The 20,214-nt window shown below is 39.0% G+C and overlaps 1 protein-coding gene across 1 annotated transcript in view; it reads right to left on the reverse strand.

Moving 5' to 3' along the window:
* The window catches only part of IL1RAPL2 (interleukin 1 receptor accessory protein like 2), a 371,598-nt gene that overhangs the window by 145,975 nt on the left and 205,409 nt on the right, over positions 1-20,214 (reverse strand). The window contains exon 5 of the mRNA XM_071757741.1: positions 17,007-17,160. Within this exon, the coding sequence (XP_071613842.1) occupies positions 17,007-17,160 (154 nt within the window). The remainder of the gene's footprint in view (positions 1-17,006; positions 17,161-20,214) is intronic.

Genomic DNA, 20,214 nt, shown 5'->3' on the forward strand with positions numbered 1-20,214 from the left:
GCACCACTTTGTTCAAGCTGCAGATTTATTAATCAGGTGTCCAAATTAGGCACACCAAGTTAAAGGGCCAAGTATTTAACTGGCTTTTATTGTTCTATTCCTGTGTTTTGTTCCTGCTTTTCTCTTGAATCAAATGAAAAGGTCTTAGATAAGCATGTTGTAGAAGTGATGGATGCCACTACTGTTAATTATTCCACCCATTACAAGACACAGTATAAATCACTTTTTGTCTAGTGACTGTCGCACCGAATTTGTAGAGCACAAAAGACACTGCAGATCTGTGACATGGCTCTGTTCTTCTCATTACATAAGAGATAAAGCTATGCATGCTTAATAAATACATTTATTTTAACGAGATGAAGACAGGCCTGATTCAAGTAGTAGCACTTTCCAAACAGCTTTTTTTAAAAAGCATTATTACTTGGTACATAACTACAAGACAAGTTTTATTTTCAGTACAGCCTTCACAACAAAACGTGCCTTTTGCCATTTGTGTTTCTAGTAGCTGCAGCTAAAAATGCCTTTCAGAGATGAAACTGCTGCACAAGTGCACTTTGTTCAGCACAAGAGCCAAACTTTCATTTGTATCATCAGGTCTCTAAGAAAAGCTTCCTCATTCAGAAGGTATTGATTCAGCATAAGTTCCCCATATACTTTCAAGTGTTTGGGATTAGAGGGCATTAGAGAAAAGGTCTGGTTGATTTACAACAGCAGTGGTAGCTGCAATGCTGTCACAGCTGGAAAAGCTGCACTCTGGTATGTGCTGGCCTCACAAGTCAAGCTGGAGGTGAATAGAGGAGGCAGCCTTGGGAGACAGAAGGACTCTGCAAAGGTTTCCACATGCACCATTTCCCTGAAAATCCATTTCTCTTTCTCCAAAGTCTAACACTATATGACTGCCCTTAAACATTGTGCTTAAACCACACCAACTTCAGAAAGAATAAAACACTTGTTATGCACTGGAAGGGGCTGCCCAGGACAGGGGTGGAGTTACCATCCCTGGAGGTATTTAAAAGATGTGTAGGTGTAGTGCTGAGGGACACGGTTTAGTGGTGGACTTGAGAGTGCTGGCTTAACAGTTGGACTTGGTGACCTTTAAGGTCTTTTCCAACCAAAATGATTCTTTGATTCTGTGTTTCTATGTTTTGCTGAACAGCAACAGTGTTGGTTAAGGGATGAGCAGTAGCCTCATGCTTAACCTTGGTCCCACAGAAAACCATTAAGGCCCAAGAATAACTCCTGACATTCTGAGTAGGGGACTTAAGAGTCAGAATCGAGGCAGGAAAGCTCAAGGGGCTCACAAAGTGCTTCTCCTCATGGGCAGCAAAATCACCAGGAAGCTGAGGAGGTAGAGAATGAGGAGCTCTGAGTAAATTCATGCCAGTAGCTTCAGTTCCACACCAGACAGCAAGAGGTATTTGTGTGCCTGCTCTGGTATCAATGCATTTTAAGGTCCTGATATTTTTCTGCATAGATAAGAAGACAATCCAAATTAGAAGTGATTATCTTATTTTGCTGCTAAAAACCAGTCATTTCTTCCCTCCCTCTCTTGGTTTACCTTTTGAATGAATTGTTTAACATAAAATACATTTTTCATCTACTAAACACTTCAGGAGCATTTTGAAATGCTTGGGGATTTCATAACTGACTTCAATTTCAAAACTTAAAACTTGATTTGAGCTTGGTCCTGAATGAAGGCCTTTTCTGTATGCTATGCTTCCAAAATTATAACTATGAAATGAAGCAGCAGTCATTTGGGACTAGTTTGCCACATGATAATTTTCACAGCTGTAACTGCATATGTTTCTTTTTAGGTGGGAACAAAGCATGGCTTAAAAAGCTTGCTCTCCATTGCAAAGGAAACTTAACACCCACCAAAAGTTCACTCTCTTCCATGGAAATGGAAGCTCTTTTTTGCCTGCTTCCTTCACCTCTTCACCTTTCTAACTCTTTCACCTATGCATCCAAATATCTGCTCTTCAACATTGCCATGGATGCCTGCAAGGGACCAACCTCTCAACTGGATACAGGCAGAAGGCCACTGGGTACAGCACATTACTTTGCACAACATAAACAGAAACCAGACTGGTTTTTTTCAGAAGGTTTTCTCTTCTGGTGACTTAGGGAATGAGCCTAGGAACACTCATCCAGTTGCTATTAGATCAAAAGATTACCCTATATAAAAACAGCTTGGTATTCATGTTTGCTTTTGCATTCTAGATTCTTGCTACTGATGTTACCTGTCTAGAGCACAATCAGCTGCATCTCAGGAAGCTGGCAAATATTCTTCTTTCAGTTTCATGCAGCAATGAATTTCTTGCAAACCATGTACTATTTACTCACTTGGTTACTTTTCTCCTACACTTCTCACATTATGCTTTAGCATTTTTTGTTTTCTTTGGTAGGCACACATTAGCCCTTGGTAAATTAGCTACAGGTTTACATACAAGTACACAATCAGGGATGCACTGTTGTGACAATGTCACACCAAATGTGACTTCCAAATCTTCCCCTTTCTGGCTGAAATTTCTCAATCCTGATCAGAGACCAGAGTTCATTTTGCTGTTGCCATTTTTGTTGCAAGAAAAATATCTGTTCAGATTCTCTTTTTCTCTTTGGAAGGTCAGAAACTCAAAACCAAGGTCAATTTAGAAAAAATACTTGGAAAACGTTGAAAGCCCAGCATCCATTCCCCATGAATTTTGCACCAGCATACCAACCAATTCCACTGATTTTGTTCTTCACATACCAGCACCACATCCCTTGCAGATCAGGTCTCAGCCTTCCAGCTTTAATACAAATGATTGCCTTGAGAAAATCAAAATGAGTCTGTTTAATTTCAGCAGCTGCCCAGACCATGTCCATGTGGATGTGATGGACCACAGCAGAGGGAGCCCTGAGTGAGCAGTACCAGCATTAGCAGTGAAGAAGCACCCAGGCAGCTGTGGCACAGGAGCTGTGCTGGCCGCCTGCCGCCCAGTGCCCCGAGGACGAGGCACCACGTCAGGATGGTGGCATCTGCCTTGTCCCCCAGGACAGTCATCACGCCCTCAGACAGAGACAGAACAGAGTTCCATTCCTCCACTGCTTTATATTACAGGCACATCTTGCCTGCAGGACAAGCCTTGGAGTGATAAACAGCAGACACGACAACAACCCCATCACTACAGCAGAGCATCTGTTACGTTGACAAATGAGCTTCATACAAGAAATTGCAGCCATGTTCTTTCAAGGGTCTCCCCCCCTCATCCTGGCTCTGGATAAAAGGAAAATAGCATTTAATATTTCAAAAGTGCTCCCACTATCAAAGGGTTTATGACAAACACTCTAAATAAGGATTTTAAATAGTAATTGGTACACTAGGTCTTCAGATGACAGGAGAACAATTACTTGTGTTGTTACTTGTGTTCTCTTGCAATGCCCTCTCCAGTGGCAAGGTCCTTGGCATATACAACAAGCTGCAAGCTGAATATAAATCAATTGGAGCAACTTTTTAAACCCACCTCCACAATAAACAACTGAGAATTTAATATAAAGATCAGTACAAAGTAGCACCATCTCCTAGATATTTACTTCTGACTTGTGCCAGTTGAGGCTCTAGATTTAGGCATCTGGTTCAGCCTTCCCCTTCCACATCTCCACCAAGTCTTTGGACTGATTTGGACTACAGGCACTGGGCCACCAACCACAGCTGCCCTTTGGAGATTCTCTCTTTCTCCCTCCACCACAATATAGCACAGCCTGGTTGTAAGTTCTCAGCTAGACATGAAAGGAGACACTGGAATGATGGAGAGCCTCAAATCCAGACATGGAAACAATCTCTTTTTAGGTTTAACTTCTATCTGGTTCAGGTTTAATGGGCATGGCTTTGAAAATTCAAGTTGCCACTTTCCATACTGCAGATGTTTCTCCATCAGCTTCTGGGTTATTACTATGTCTTGTATTTAGCAAGCATAAGAACAACGAAAAGATTTGCTCTAATTTAGGCATCTTTGCTTGAAGATAAGGATCTGCGTTTTCATTTCCTTTTCTTATTTTCATAATGTAAACCCAGCAAGCTGTTACTCACCAAGCATGTCGCCAACACTGAAAGCACAGAAACACAAACGTCTGTGAATTAAAGTAGAATCAGAGCAGTACAAGTACACTAAGCCAAACCCAGTCCTATTTAAAGGACAGAAACATGCCACAAGGTGCCCAAATATAATTGATGGTATTCTTGAAACGTAGTGTTTTTACCAAACTTCACATTCATCTGTTTTCCTTTATCACCCAGAAAACTCAAACAAAAGAACAGCCTGTAACGTTTAGGTGAAAATATATGCATTGCACAGTATAACTTCTTTCTTAACCTAGACTTTATTATGAATATTTTAAAATGTCATGTTTTAGCAACAGTTTTTTTATCCTGCAGCTCAGCTCTTTTCACCCTGGACACTTCAAAGAAAGCCTAACAAGAGAGGTTGGCCTTTTTATAATGTTGGTAGAAAAAAAAAATAAAAATAAACTTGCTCTCTGTCATACTGAAAACATGAGAATGATGCAGAATCAAAGGAAGGGGGAGTCATCAAAGGTCCTGGGAGATGATGAACAGCTTCAGGAAGGAAATGGGCTTTTTAATGCATGGTTTAACACTGTGAATGAATGTAAATAACTAGCCTGGTTGTGGAGAGAGATGGAAGTGTTTTGGGGAGAGAACAGGAGGAGATACAACATACACAGGAGGGTACACGGCAGCACACTGCAGACTGGGGGCTGAGTGTTTTCTTCCATATTTTTCTTGAATTTTGACTGTCTGTCAAAATAAACAGCCCCAATTATATTCAGCTGGATTGACACATACAGAGCTCTAGGCTGGGAAGAAGAATATTTCAATAAGCACTTGAGTTACTGTAGGCATGAGGACATCAAATTTTAGTCTTGATTCCACCCCCTCCTGACATTTTAAAATGTCAAGTTACTGTCCACATTGCTGCTTTATTTCCCACCTAGTCTGCAAGTGAGCAAAGGCAAGTTACCTTTTTACTGCAGAAAAGGCACCACAGAATCACTGGCGATTTTCAAAGGAGAAACATGCAAGCACAAAGTTGAAGTGGTGGCACAACTCTAGGTCAGGAACTGTAACGTGGTGAATTTACATTTCTTCTTTGAAAGATGTAAGTTTGGCAAATCCCACAGTCCTGGGAGAAATCAGAGGGCTCCGTGCTGGATGGGGTCTATCCATGGCACAGAGAGCTCATAGCTCCATCGATGGCTGCACCTGCACTGTGGGGAGCTCCACGGGCACCCTGGGGCAGGTTACAAGTTCCTGTCACCTTCAGCTGAAACCCACACGTAGGCAGCAGAGCCAGTGAGCAAAGCTTTCCTCTTACACCAAAGAAATGCTGGTGCAGTAATGCAATATTTGAACTCTATAAAGTCCTTATTAAATGTGACAGCAACAGCTGTAGCAGCCAGGGCACTGGCAGAACAAGGAGAAGAGTTAGAGCCTTTTCCAGGGCTAGATAAAGAAAATAGGTATAATTTTAAATATTAAAACAAGGTCTGGGCTGATGGGAAATACAGAGAGGCAGCAGATAGCCAGAGATCTCTCAAGTGCTGAAAGCCATTGCCCTGACCCTCCCACAACTTAATGAAAAGGAACAATCTTTAATTCTTTCCAGTCAATATCCTCTAAGTTAAACCAATACATTTAATTCCTATTCTTCATCTTCACAGAATGATGGGTCCCATTAACCTCTCCCCCCACCCCATTATCAACTCCAACTGCAACAAAGCTCAGTATTTGTTTATGAAATGCACAATTCCAGTCATGATGTCAGAACAGTAGAGAGTGGGGAATAGAATAATTCATGCTTGGAAAGTGGAGAAAAAGAAGAAATCAAGAATAAAAGGGGGGCATTTTTCCCTACAGGTAAAAGGATACAACATTTACATTTGAGATGTGCCCAGCCTCCGTGACTGCTTTTCTGAAATGAATGCACTGATAACTACCAGGAAGGGAATGTCTGGAAATGTTTCCATGCTCTCTTCAGTCATGTTGGCATCATCTATAGGAACTTGAACTGGCTTGTCTGGGAAGCCACTAACATGGAATGGAAATTTCTGTTTGGCAAGTTTGTTTAAAAAAACCAATTGCATGTGATTTAACTTCAGATTATGAGTAAATTATGAAATATTTTTTGGCAAAGGCACTGTGAAGCCTGTTAAAGATGAGGACATAACAGGCTTTGTCATTGCTGGAGGTGAAAGCACCATAATACCAACCCTTGAGCACCACCACCCTTCCACACTGACCTCTCTACCATCTTTTCTTACACCCCCTTAGACTGTGATCACTCTGAGTGTAGAACTGCCCAAAGCTCTAGACCAGCTTCTTTGTCAAAGTCTTTTAGTTAGGAAAACAGTGAAATCTTTCTCTCTGGAGGACATACAGAAAAGCTGTGGTTTATCCCAGAATGGAATTTTTGCTACAGAAGGAAAAAAGTATTTCACAAGGGTACAAAAGCTAACATTTCTCTGTGGCAAAACTGATCTTTTTTTCAGAAAACACACATTTCTTTATCAGCCTCATACTTTGGTCAGGTTTTTCACTAGTTTCAAATGACTTTTATACCAAAAAGCTCAACCAAGTATGAGAAATCCTCCTCTCTGCCCACTCAGTCCTTCCCATCCTTCCTCCCATAATGTCACCTACCCCATGTGGAAAAATTTACTGAGTGGTTCTCATTCCTGTTTTATTAACAAATTAAGTTGCCTGTATTTCTGCAACATCCTGTGACCCAAGAAGCACAACTGAAATGACATCTCTAAATCACATCACTTCACTGTCACACGTACATACATATATTCAATAAAATTATTTTCCTTAAAAACTTCTGCCCAAATACAGTTACCACAGCAACTGAGAGGTTACAGAGCTGTCAGGGCCCTGCCTTGTTCCAGATGTACCTCTTCTCCCATTTAAGAAGAAAAAGAAGCATGTTAGTGTATTCTAGAGAAATCATAAGGGCATCTACAGCTTTTGGCAAACTGGTTCCTCCCCTGCCAGGAACTGTAACCCCTCATGCCCCAGGACAGGCAACTCAGCTTTCCACAACTGGATTGCTAATGTGGTATGTACTCTATAAAGATGAAAAGCCATCTGGTGCTGGAATCCAGTCTGCTTTGATACAACCTTTTATTGTCTCAAGCCATCATGAAATTACCTCAGACCAATTCCTGGCAGACAGGTACCCACACAACAGATGGGCACCAGCCAAGATAAAATAAAATCAGAGACCACACAGACCATGTTGCTCTTTACTAGAAGAAGCAGCCCCTTAGGCCTGTAGCTGGGCTATACCCCCAAAAAAAAAATTAAAAGAAATTTTTAAAAAATTAAAAAAAAATCCAAAGCTGCCTTACATATTTACAGCTATAATGTTTAATTTTACTGTTAAATCATTTTGGTTTGCAATTCTGCACTTTATATTTCCTGCACTTTCCTGGAGTATTTCAGCCCATAGTGCCTGTCATAAACAACACCTTTGAGAGTTTTTCATTTTAAGCTAAAGAAAAAGATGAAGTTAAATCACTTACTGTTCCCTTCCCATTGGTTGCAAATTGATTTTATTTACTGAAACATGCTTGCTTTGCAAAAACCACTCAACATGTACAGTAAATAAGTCACTACATGAAAGTCTAGCATAACCTATAGTAGCTACTGATTCCTTTCAAATAAACTGGAGTCATAAAAACCTACATACAAATTTAGTTGAACACTTATTTTTCTCCTGCTTACAAGAGGTAAATCAATACTATCGAAGGCAAAAAAATAGCGTGGTTGGTTCTGATAAAAATTGAGAATATATATTCCATGCTGCTCCATGGTATTAAAGACAGACAGGGTATTTAACATACCAACCATATTTTTGTATGCATTTTCAACTTAAAAATCACAAGGCCCAGAAAAAAAAACATTGGTAAGTTATTAGCTTTAGTCTTGTGGTGAACTTGATAAGAGTAATATCAGAGCCTGAAGCAACACTACTACTGTCAGAGTTCATAAGCTGAGCAGGGTCAGGCCAAACAGGTGCCTGAATAAGGCAACTTTGAGAATAACAGAAGTGCAGCAAGAAATAATGCTGACAATTCAGTAGTGTGCACTACACCTTCCACAGCAGAAATTTTCATCTCAGATACTCAGCCCCAAGTGCTAGGCAGTATAAACCAGCTCTGAAAGGTGTCAACATTGTGTGGAGGAAACATCACCCTGATCCCCAGCTAAAAGTACTCCAGTTCACCTATTAAAATTTCTCTGGCCATTTCAAAAGAACATTGCTTCCCATAGCCACACTTTTCTTATGACTCAAAACATTAGTGAAGATTTGCAGTGTTTCTCTGGGAAGGTGGGCAGGCTGCATCTTTAGTGGGCAAAGCAATCTGCTCACTCATGTATATCCAGTTTATCATAAGCAAAATGGTTTCAGGGGCAGTGTTGCACCCTGTTCATGCATCTATCTGCCTATTTATTATTCATAAAGAAGAATAAACATCGAGTCTACACTTTGATGATGAAGGAAGCCTCTTTTATATAGGAAATGAAAATACCCATGTTTATTTTGGTGGCTGTGCTTTACCTCACTGTTGTGGGCAGAAACCCCACAATCCTATCATTTATACTAAATCATCTCCACTACTGAAAGTGTAATGTACTTGGAGAATGTGGCTCAGCAGCTCCCAGAATAAAAGGCAATTCTTAAAGTGGGAGCTCATATCTGACATTTACAGTATATAGTAAGTGATTCAGCAAGTTACAGTTGCTGTGCACAGTGACAGAACATTGGATAAATGAGCAACCAATAACAAGTGTGGAAGTCTTGGCTGTCCACATCAATAAATTAGACAATACCAGATAATCAATGCTATAAACTGCAAACTGCTGATTTAAGGTTGAAGGAAAAAAACCTAAATGATGTTTCAGAACATGACAGAGAACTAGGGGGCATCACAGGTCAATAAAAACTAATGCTATTTGCCATTCTAATTAGTTTGCATGTTCATGAGCTTGGGAGGCAGTCTGTGAAGCTGTAAGTAAAGAGCCAAGAGTACTGACACTATATATAATTCATAGACTGCAGCATATTGCTACATTTCTCATTGCCCTTAGAACCTGTACTTTCTCCAGGAAATATGGAGGTACTATGTAATGTTTATCTTCCAGACCCGTTTTTCATGAGCCCAGCATTAACAGGTCACTGTGGTGAATGTGAAAGTCATCAATCTGGATCATCTGAGGGAGAGAAAGTGAAGGAATTTTTATCATTGTGGATATATTGTGCTGTCACTTCAGCAGTTACACAGTTCCTACAGTGACCAGGGATGGGCATCTCTCATGATCCTGTCCTGGTCCTCAGCTTACTGAGGGGCTTTTGAAACCAGCACAAGTCAGCTCAATTTATCAGGACCTTGCCAGGTGTCAGGTGAAAAGGAGATGTTAAAAGACAGAACATGAGTGGCTGTGTCACTTACTCCAGGTGAACAGGCACCTGCATTGCACTGATCCCTCCCTTGGATTGAATTTTTCCTGTTGACTCCTTGCAGAAGCAAAAGTTCCTGCAGATTTATGTCAGGGTTTTTGCATGGTTGAACAAGCAACACTCTGCAAGAGGCAGAGAAACTGCTCCATTTTCCAAATGTGGTCAAAAGCAAACGGCCCCATTTCTCTTTCTGGATCACACTGGGTTTGCCTGAGGTTGCTGGAAAAAATAAAGTCACTACAGAAATCAGTGGCTATTAAATGTGCTCTGACCATAGAAAGATGCTTAGCTGTCTACAGCAGCTAATGGGATGCTGCTGGCCAGACAAGCCAGAATCCAAATTAAAGGTTTAAGATAAATGCTTTACTGTAAGAAACAGAAACTTAATATTTACAAAACAAGGACCTTGATAAAAATTAATGCAAATCATGTAAAATATATCAAAAGAAAACTCTAATTTTTGGCACTTCCTATATGTAGCTTTAAATAGACAGTTATTTTGGCAATGGTTTGAGAACCCAGCTGTGAAATTAACTTTCTGGTCTTTTAGTACTGTATTTGTCAGCACTTAACCCATTTCTGGCTTGTTTTTTGTCACAGAAAGGAAGGTTTCCTTTAGAAAAATAGAGATACTAGAAGCTGTGATGCATCATGTATAATAAGATGCAGCAGAGGAACTGCTAAGAACAGTCTCTCATAAGAAAGATTTTTTTTAAAGTTTGGCATGCTCAGTAAAAAGTTAATTTGGGCAGGTTTTTCTCTATTCTTTGCATTTAATGAAAAAGGGATTCCCTAACTGTGTCAAGATAATGCTAACAGGGAGAAGAAATGAAGTCTTGCTATGAAAATGTGCAAGCAAGAAAATGTCACTTCAGATATGATATCAATGTTATATATTTTAACATGTCAATATTAGAAGGATTTTCTGTCCCCAATCTGTAGTATACCTCCCTGAAATACCAAATTTCTGCAGATTTAACTTGTTCACTTTAAGACTTAGCTTTTGAACTAAAAAAGAACCTCCTTTTCACAGCTACTAAAACTATAGCCACAAGCAAACTGCTTTCCTTTTTGCCTTTTCTTTTTGCAAATATCCTCCCCCCAACAATAGGTTTCTCTAGATTTCTGTTAAAAAAAAAAGAAAAAAAAAAAGAAAAAAAAAAAGAAAAAAAAAAAAAAAAAAAAGGGTAAAATGTGTCTTCTAGAAGGAAAGAAGGCCGTGCTGCTCCTACTGCTGTAAATAGAGTTCATGGGGTGGTGGCATGTACTAACACCATGAATTAAAAATAAAATATAAGTCACTGTGAGTATCTTATCAAATTATCTACCCTAGCTGCTTATATTTGATGAAAAATCTCTTGTGATACTATTGGGGAATGATGCTTAGAGCCCAAGCAGCACACAGATGTCACAGTGAGGCTCCTTCTCCCCGCAGCCTCCTGAGGCTGAGGTGTGAGATCTGGCCTCAGATCAGCCAAGGAAACAAGGTGCAAACATCCATCACCCCCTTATTCCAGAAGCATTTTGCACGGTGGTTTGCTGTCCCTATTGCTAAGCACAGAGAGGTGTTACAGTTTCTGGATAAAATGGGTTGTTAAGTAGAAAGTGTCAACGTTATCTGATGATGCTCCAGCAGCTCCCTGTGAAGTTGTAGGGAATAGAAACCTTCAGCTGGAAAATGTAAATTTTCTGCAAGCTCCAGCCAGAGCACTCACATGGGATGCAGGAGGGGACAGGCACCTCAGGCCATTAAGTGAGGGTGGAGAGGGCTGCCAAGCACTGAGAGTGACCTGAACATTGCTCATGGCTGGGAAAGAAGGGGTAGAGCTGCCAAGCCAGCAAAAAAGGGAAAGCAGGAAAAGCATGTTCCTGGGTCCAACTGCTGCTGACAGCTTCAACACCACTTTTGATGCCATACAATTCTGGTGAACACTGAAGAGGGGCATTTTTCACTTGGAGATGCAGAGTTAAAAATAGAGCTCTCTAGAATGAGCAGCTGTTTCCAGGAAAAGGGAAACAGCTCCAAATGCTGCAAACATTTCCCATCCTTGTCAGTACTGCCCATGAAAGCAGGAAAGGAGGAGCAAAAACTGAAGGCCAGGGTAATTTGCACCTAAAACATCTCATCACATTTTACCTTGGAGTCCTTTTCAGTCTGTTCCATCAGGAAAACTCACAGTCTGCTTTAGTTTTCCCTCAAAATATTTTCCACTTTATTGGAGACAACAGGCTCTCTGATGCATTTGAAAAAACCAAAACAAATAAATAAGAGAGAGGGGAGCTGGCAGCTCCCACCAAACCCACTGGTCTAAATAAGCCATGAAAATATTCTTCCACACCAAGCAACTCCCAGATCCCAGGGATTAGATGAGATCTCTGGTGCTGCCAGACCTAGAGTCTGCACCTGGTGAAAATTCAGGCGTTTCATGAGAAATTTCCCATGAAATATCAATTTAAGCTTTTGGTGGGTGTTAAAATATCAATATATTTTTTTTAATACAAACCATCAAAAAATCTAATATCAGGAATTCTGAGATAGTCTAGACATGTACATTAATATATGCATGTATTATTAAAATTTATATACCCATAAATCAGATTAAAATCTCTCAGCTCAAAAAAAGCTGCAATTTAACAGAACAAAACAAAAAACCCCAAAATGCCCCAACACAATCTTTGATGTTAAAATTACATAAACTGAAATAGATATTATTTCCACACAGTGCTTTAGCTGACATGTTACTGCTTTATTTGATGGTAAAGTGGTGCTAACAACAGCTATTTCATCCCATCCCCAAAGCAAAGGCTCTGGCACTCAGACTGTGAAACAAGAACCAGAGGATAAGAGCACATCCAGCCTCCATCAGGACACAGAGACTTTGCCCTCCACGCACAGTACAATGCCAGGCAGAGATGTTAGGGTTACTTTGGGTACCAAAAGCCATACAAATATGTTAACTAGCTCTGCTGAAAAAAATCCTTCAGAATTAACTTAGAAATCCCTACAGACCAGAGCTTTGTGCCAACAGCACATCCTCAGTGTAGTACTCACTGCAGGAAATTCTGCTGAATGAGTTCTATTCATCCACATTTATTCCTTAGCCACCTGCTTTTTTTCACCTCTGTTTTATGTTGGTCTTGCAGTTCAGAGCTCAGTGACCTTTTAGAGCTAACTGGGGCTTTATTGATAAGTAACTACATAAGCAAAACTGAAGCATTTCATAAATTCATTGAATATTGAATAATAAAATATAATATATATAATATAATATATAAATATAATATAATATAATATAATATAATATAATATAATATAATATAATATAATATAATATAATATAATATAATATAATATAATATAATATAATATAATATAATATGATATAATATAATAATAATGTCCTCAGCAGAGACTAATAGTTAAATGTTTCAGATTTTTAAGTAACAATTCTTACATTTTACGTTATCAAGTAAAACCCTTCTAATAGTCTGAATTCCAAAGAACAGGTTTCAGTTCAGTTCAAATAAGCTTTTAATTTATTTTAACACTTTTTGCTATGGTTGTTCTGGTAACTGTAAACAGCCAAAAATGTTGTCAGTTAACATGCCATGTGTATGACTTTGTTGATAGTTCTTCATCTACTGCAAATGGATAAGGTTTAGGGTGCACTTACAGATTACTGCAGGCGTAAATTTGTTTAAATCAGCATCCATTATTCCTGCCAATACGTCCCTAGGCTCCACTACAAATAATGCAAAATAGTTAAACCATTTTACAGAGGATTAAAATCTGCAGAGAAGCAACTACCACCAAATAGCAGACATCCTTATAGCTCACATCCTCACTGATTCTGTGGTACCTTGCCTCTGTACATCCCTAGAGCTGCTGGACAGTATGATTTATCAGCTGTGCTTTTAAATCCAACTCACCCCCTGGCTTAAGAGGAGCAAATCACCATCAACTGCTCATGCTAATAAAGGGGTCCCAAATACACAAACAATACCTAGCAACAGCAGCAAGTATTATTTGAAAAGTGAGTAACGTAATGAGATTTGAAAGAATTTAATTGAAAAACTATGAGCAAAGAGTGAATTCAGGCAGAATCATTCAATTCATGTAGCCATGTGGAATAATTTGTCATTTACGATGGTCAAAACAAATATTGCTGCATAAATGACTTTTAGGAACAGCCAGGCATTTTAGCAGCCAATGAAGAATATGACAGAATAGAGGTTGAAGGAAACTTGGAGGACAGGGCTGCTGAACAGACTGATCCAGTAATTCCTGCATGTCACTCCAATCCATCACCACCAGTTTATGAAGCTGGTCAGATGGCCACCTTCCGCTGTCAAACTGGAAAATCATTCACCAGTACAAGTTTAGAAATCACTTCTTTCCCCAGGGAACAGAAAGAACAAGGCAACCTCTCCCACTAGCACAGCTGCCCATGGTTAAAGCACAGCCCTGCAAGATGCTCCCATCCCGAGGGGACATCTGGGCCACCCCATGAAATCAGGGCTTGCTCCTTTCTCGGGGGGTTGCCCTTTCCACAGCCTCCAACATTCATCTGCTTGCATCTTCTAAGCCTGATTCCTTATTAACCAGTTTTCCAAAATGAAAAAAAAAAGTGGTGAAGTAGCAGATAAACATAGCAGGTAGTATTCTCAATCACACCTTTTCATCCCAAAAGCTCTTGAAATGTTGCTGTGTACCAAATGGAGTGAAATGATTGGTAGAGTTGGAGAAAGTAGGAGGTTGCCTAAATTGCCTTTCAAAAACAACATTAATTTTTATGCTTTTCATTTTATCTGAACAGCATAATTGTTCTTCAGTAAACACTGGCATTTAACAGGACTAATTAAGAAGCTTATGATTTCTGAATATTCCAAAATACCTGTAATTTGATTAAAAACAAACACATTCTGATATTGTTGATTATCTGTAACCTGCTACTAGTATGTTCATTTTTTCTATATGGGTACACTCTAATTTATTATCCAATTAAAAAATAATTTTAGGCTTTCAAGCCCTAGATCACAGTTGCTAATCTCACTTGTTTGTCCACAGAAAAAACAATTAAGAGACAAAGAAAAAACACACACATATATATATATATTTTCCATAGACTGAAGGGTTACATGTTACTTGTTAAGAGACAATGCTGTCTGTAGTGTTCAGCAAAAAAGGCTGACAAGACTTGTTTCACATCTGCCTGCATAACATAACAAACCCATGAAGAACTAGTGATGAAAAAGCTGTTTTGTTGACAGTTATTACTGTTAAACATACCCAAACACCAAGATTTAGGCACTGCTCATTAGTGCTGTATTGTAGCTCAGGATTTTGTCTCTATAAATACTTGGTGTCAAAATATTTTTCAGATGCATTCGAGGCTGCAAGATTTTTCCTTACATCCCCTAAGAGCTACAGCCTTTGAAACCTTTTAGCACCTTAAGCACACTTGACCATACCTTAACCACTGATGCCTTCTGACAACATTGCCAGACACACACAGAGCTCCACGTGAAGCCCAACTGCCCCTTTCTACAACTTCCATCTTACCTCTCTGGTTTGTGCTTTGCTCATGTACCAACAGCTCAGACCTCTCTGTGTTTCTGTCTGTCTCCAGGCATTACAACACTGGCTTTCCATCTCCACCACCTTCCTAACAGCCCTAGTGGCTTCACCAGGAGTTTGCTTAAATAATTTCTGGCTAACTAACTAACACTAAACAATGCAGAAACAGGAGAAAGAAGCATCAAGCCATAAGATAACATACTTATATGTTTCTATGCTTTACATTCATGTTGTCATTTACATAAACTCACCAGCCTTTTCCAGCTATCTACAGAGATTCCACCAGCAAACAATTAATGTCAGATATGTCTCCCAGAGACTTATCTAGAAAGGTGTTTACTGAAATATGTGCTTTTATTAACTAAAGGAAATGTATTTTAATTTGAATTTTATACCAGATTACAAGGGGAACAATCTCCTGGTTCTCAACTATTCTGAAAAAGAACACTTGAATATTCCCTATTTACATAGCTAATAAAACAGGTCATAAACATTTTACTAAAACAAATATCTTTAATACATACTAGAGTAAGTCTAGACAAATTTATTAAATTGTGAAGTATGACTATACTGCATTATTCAAATAATGAAAAGAACATGTGACTTCCAGCAAGGTTATGATGAGAGGATGAGCACAGATTATCTGTTTTCTAAAGAATATTCATCATGGGAAACAATAGTAGGTGCATCTCATTTTAACTTTGTCAAAATTAGTTCATCTTCTGGTTGAAGATCAGCGTGCTACCTAGGATAACAACTATCCCATCTCTTCATTTGACAGGTCTGGAGTCAGGTAGGTCAAATCAATGGACATTAGAGACATGTCCATGGTCAAACAATAATGAATCCCATGCTATATATATCTGCCACACAGGAAAAAGAACTCATTTAAAATGAGAAATAATGATAAGAATAGAAAAATTGGATTCACTTAAAAAAGGGAAGAACTGCATTTCAAGAACATATTAGAAATATAATATGGACTCACAGAGTTTGATATATGAAAGTAGAATTCTACGTATCACTGCTTTAAGTAAGTCTTCATTTTAATCAGTAAGTCAAAACACAGAGGGGAAAATACCTAACTATTTGTTTATATAGTTTTGTGTGAAAGACTGAAAAAAACCCCAGTTGTTTTCAGATACTTGCAAAGTTCCACAAACACAGAAAGCAAAAAAAGAATTACAGATGCCATACTGCACAGTAGAATGGAAAGGGAACAGGGGTATATAGGTAGGCAATACTTTTTTACCCACTTATTGTTGCTACCTGACAAAAAGAGACAGAAAAATACTGTTGTCTAGTAGGTTACTTCTTGGACTCAGAAACATATAAAACACGACCTCATAAGCAGGACACTTTTCTCCTGACAGCCCAATTTCCTAACTTCATTTTTGGAATAGGTTGTGTCACACTCTCCACTAAAGACAAACATTAGACTAGCAATGTTGATCTCATAAACTAAACCAAAGCTTAAAAATATGGAACAATCACTAAAAAAAAAACCCAAACATATTAATGACTTAAGAGGGCTTTTTTTTTCTTCTGTATTTTATTCTAGTACCTTACAAAAAAAGCCTATTTGCCAGCTTCACTCAGCCTTCCCTCTGTTTAACATTGAAGACAAAACCAGAGTCTGAATTACTTCCAGCATGGGGGAGGACCTGCTCTACGTTTTGTTTTATAACCAGCATTTCCAGGTTTTATACAGTTTAAAAGGTAGAAGTAATCTTCTGTGTAGTTTTATAAGATCTTGATATAAATTTCTCTTACTTAGGGACTGCACAGCTACTGGCACTTGGCTTGGATACATTTCTATTCAATAGATTCACTGACATGTGAAAACTACTTTTTCTTATTTTTTCAAAGCTTTATTTTTTCTATTGGCATAGAAGAAAGGTTCTTACCAGTAACCTTCAGTTCAACTGTTCTTCGTATAAGCTTGCCTTCAAACTTCAGTTCACATGTGTAATTTCCTCCATCTTCTTCCTGGACCTCTTGTATTAGCAGAGTATTTCCCTTCTGAATTACTACGCTTCTCCACATTTTTGGCTTACATTCCTGCAGAAAAAAATCCATTGCCAAAATTACCCAGTTTGTATGACATAAGATAGTGCTGCCTGATCAGATTTTCAGCATTGTACATAAGTAAACAAACATCTAAATATATTTTGCAATTCAAATTCAAATACAATTTCAGAAAGCACAGAGATCTGGAAATGGAATTCCTTTGAAGACAGACATTCAACAAAAAGGTTTTTAAGGTTCAGTAATTCCCACTGTATCATGTGGGCCGTGTTTAATACATGGTGCCCTAAAGCAATGTTTAATTGTCTTCTCTTTTTCATGATGTACAACTGCCAAGACCCCTACTTTAGGATGGACTGTTGAAATACATCTCTGTTTGCAGGCAGTAAGGGCAAGGTCTGTTTAAGAGTTAGCCAGAAGGAAAACTTTACACACACTCTCAGGCTAGAACCATTTACCAACAGTAGAAAACAAGAACAACAAAGTTCTGCAAGCAAGAAACTCAAGAATTCTGGTTTCCTTATGGTCTTTTTTTCCTTATCACTGACTTCTCTCTTCTCAAGCTTTGGTTCAGCAGGTACAAAACAAACACTGGGCAAAGAATATAATTCAGTTCTATTCAATACTAATTTAGAAGGAGTATAATTCCCGGAATACACAAAGTAAAATTATTTCAGATATGCACTCCTTCAGCACAGCACTGAAAGACCCTATCATACACTTGCAGTTTTATATTCTCTATTTATTTTAAAAAGTATGGGACCAAAAGAGATTGTCAATACATTTTCATACACTATTATTTTTATATATAACATGTTTGTAATAAGATCAACACCTTTACTACTACAGATATCAACGACTTAGCAAAAACAATGTCTTATTATAGTTTTACAGTAAGAAAATTTTCTGTTGGCATTGTACCACTAATTTCCCTCATACCTACCACATTAAAATTATGTATAAGCCTTTCTTTCCCTTGTTCTGGCTGATTAACTTTTCTTCTACTAACTATGCAGGCTTTTTAAACATGCAGAAAATGGCTGTTTTATTCTGCCTGTTATTCACAGTCTAGTTCAATCCATAAAACTAAAAGCAAAAAGGAGAGAAGCTGGAGAACCATAACAATTAGTATGTTAAACAACACAACTGGCCAAGAAACAAACCAATAAAAAGAAAAATCAAACTAGTTTTCATATTGTGAAAACAATCTAGATTTTACTGTTAAAGGTTTGCTAATTTCTTTTAAAAGCTAAGTGCTCAATTTTATGGCTAAATTGTTTAACCAATTTATTGCTCCTTCCTGCATTTGCACTATGCTAGAAGAATCTGAAAGTTTTTTTCTAACCTATTTATTCTCCTTAGATAACTTAAATATTTTCGTGCATTTTTTTCCCCCAGTAATTAAGTTGTGCATTATTATGCTTCTTTTTTTCATCATTGAAATTTAAGTGGAACCACCTCAACCATTTTATTTTTTGTAGATAACAACCTGTTCTACACCTGACATTTTGTTTTCACAGCTCTTCCTTCAAATGAATAGGAGAATTAAGACTCTGCATTGTAGATGCATTCTACATTTTTCTTCTACCAGTGATTTTTCATGAAACTGCTCCCACTGTTAAGTCCCATTCATTCCATCATGCCTTGACACATACATTCTTTTCACAACAATCCTTACACTTCTTGTCAAAACAGTTCCAAGAGGTGTAACAGTGCTGTGTGTACGTCAACTGCTCTAATTGTGGAAATCTTTAAAAATAAATATTTCATGCTGTGTAATTCCTGCCAGAACTGAAGTTCATACTACTGTTAAACCCTCATAACAAATATTTCATTACTTATCATGTGTGTGTAGAAATCTATTCAGGCAAAATCATTTTAAGAGCGTGTTTAAATTACAGTGAACTCCCTGCAATTATTGTCTCAGATTCATTAATCCCTCCACCCAGAGAAGCCTTCTGGAAGGCAGGGAGAGTCCTGCACAAGGTGGGCTCACACCATTAAGTGTCCCATCTGACAGTCCCAAGTCCAGACTCCTTACCTGCCAGTGAACTGGCAGATTCTCATGAACACAAGGATTTCTCTTTCCAGCCAAAGGTATAAAGAAAGAACCTTAATGAATTGCTCATATTTATTTATCTAGGGTTCTATTTTGGGCAACTTATGCTCTACCCCCAGATGAAAATTTTACCTATTTATCTCAGCATAATTGAAAGGAATTGCCCGTCAGTGCCTCTGGAGCAGATTTACATGAGAAGGCTGATTTACACAATGTGGCTGGGGGAGAAGCCTTAAGGATCCAGTGTGCTATGACTGGAAGCAGTCTTCTTCAGAAAGTCAGGGTAGAGTACCCCTTCATGCTCTTGTTTGTGAGAAGGGACCTGGTTTTTGTTACAAATGATGCCTCACATAGCATGACCTTCAGTCCCAGGATTACCACAGTACTCATATAATTTTGAAATCCAAATAATTATCATCATCATCATCATCATGGCTTGGCTTCACAAATGAAGATTTCAGAAGGGCTCTCTCTCCTCAAGCTTGCTGCAAGCACGGTGATGGCTGATGAGGCCAATGTGGGACAGGCAGTGGGGCTGCAAAAGGCACAGCAGAAAGTCTCCTTTGAGGGGACAGCCAAGGCACGGGTCTGTCTGTGCTGTTTTTTCTCCACCAGACTGATTCTCCGTGTCTTCTCACAGGAGGCAGCAGCGTTATGGATGGTGTCTCCATGTTTCCCGACTGGAGGCCAGAGTGGGACCACTGATGGCAGTCAGTATGGCCAAAGCTGAGGGATTGCTTCAGGGAGTCCTTGTATCTCCTCTTTGGGGCTCCTCTGTTGTGGCAGCCAGTGGCAAGTTCACCACAGAGCACAATCTTAGGGAGGTGGTGATCCTCCATCCTGGAGACGTGCCCTGCCCAGCACAGCTGTGTCCTCAGTAGCATGGCCTCAATACTGGTGACCCCTGCCAGTTCAAGGACAGTGACAATGGTCACACAGTCAGTCCAGTGGATGTTTAGGATTGTACAGAGGCAGCACTGATGGAAGCGCTTGAGGAGTCGCAGGTGGTGGCAGTAAATGCCCCATGA

This window comes from Heliangelus exortis, chromosome 14 (genome assembly GCF_036169615.1).
Source record: "Heliangelus exortis chromosome 14, bHelExo1.hap1, whole genome shotgun sequence".
In the NCBI taxonomy this organism is placed as follows: Eukaryota; Metazoa; Chordata; class Aves; order Apodiformes; family Trochilidae; genus Heliangelus; species Heliangelus exortis.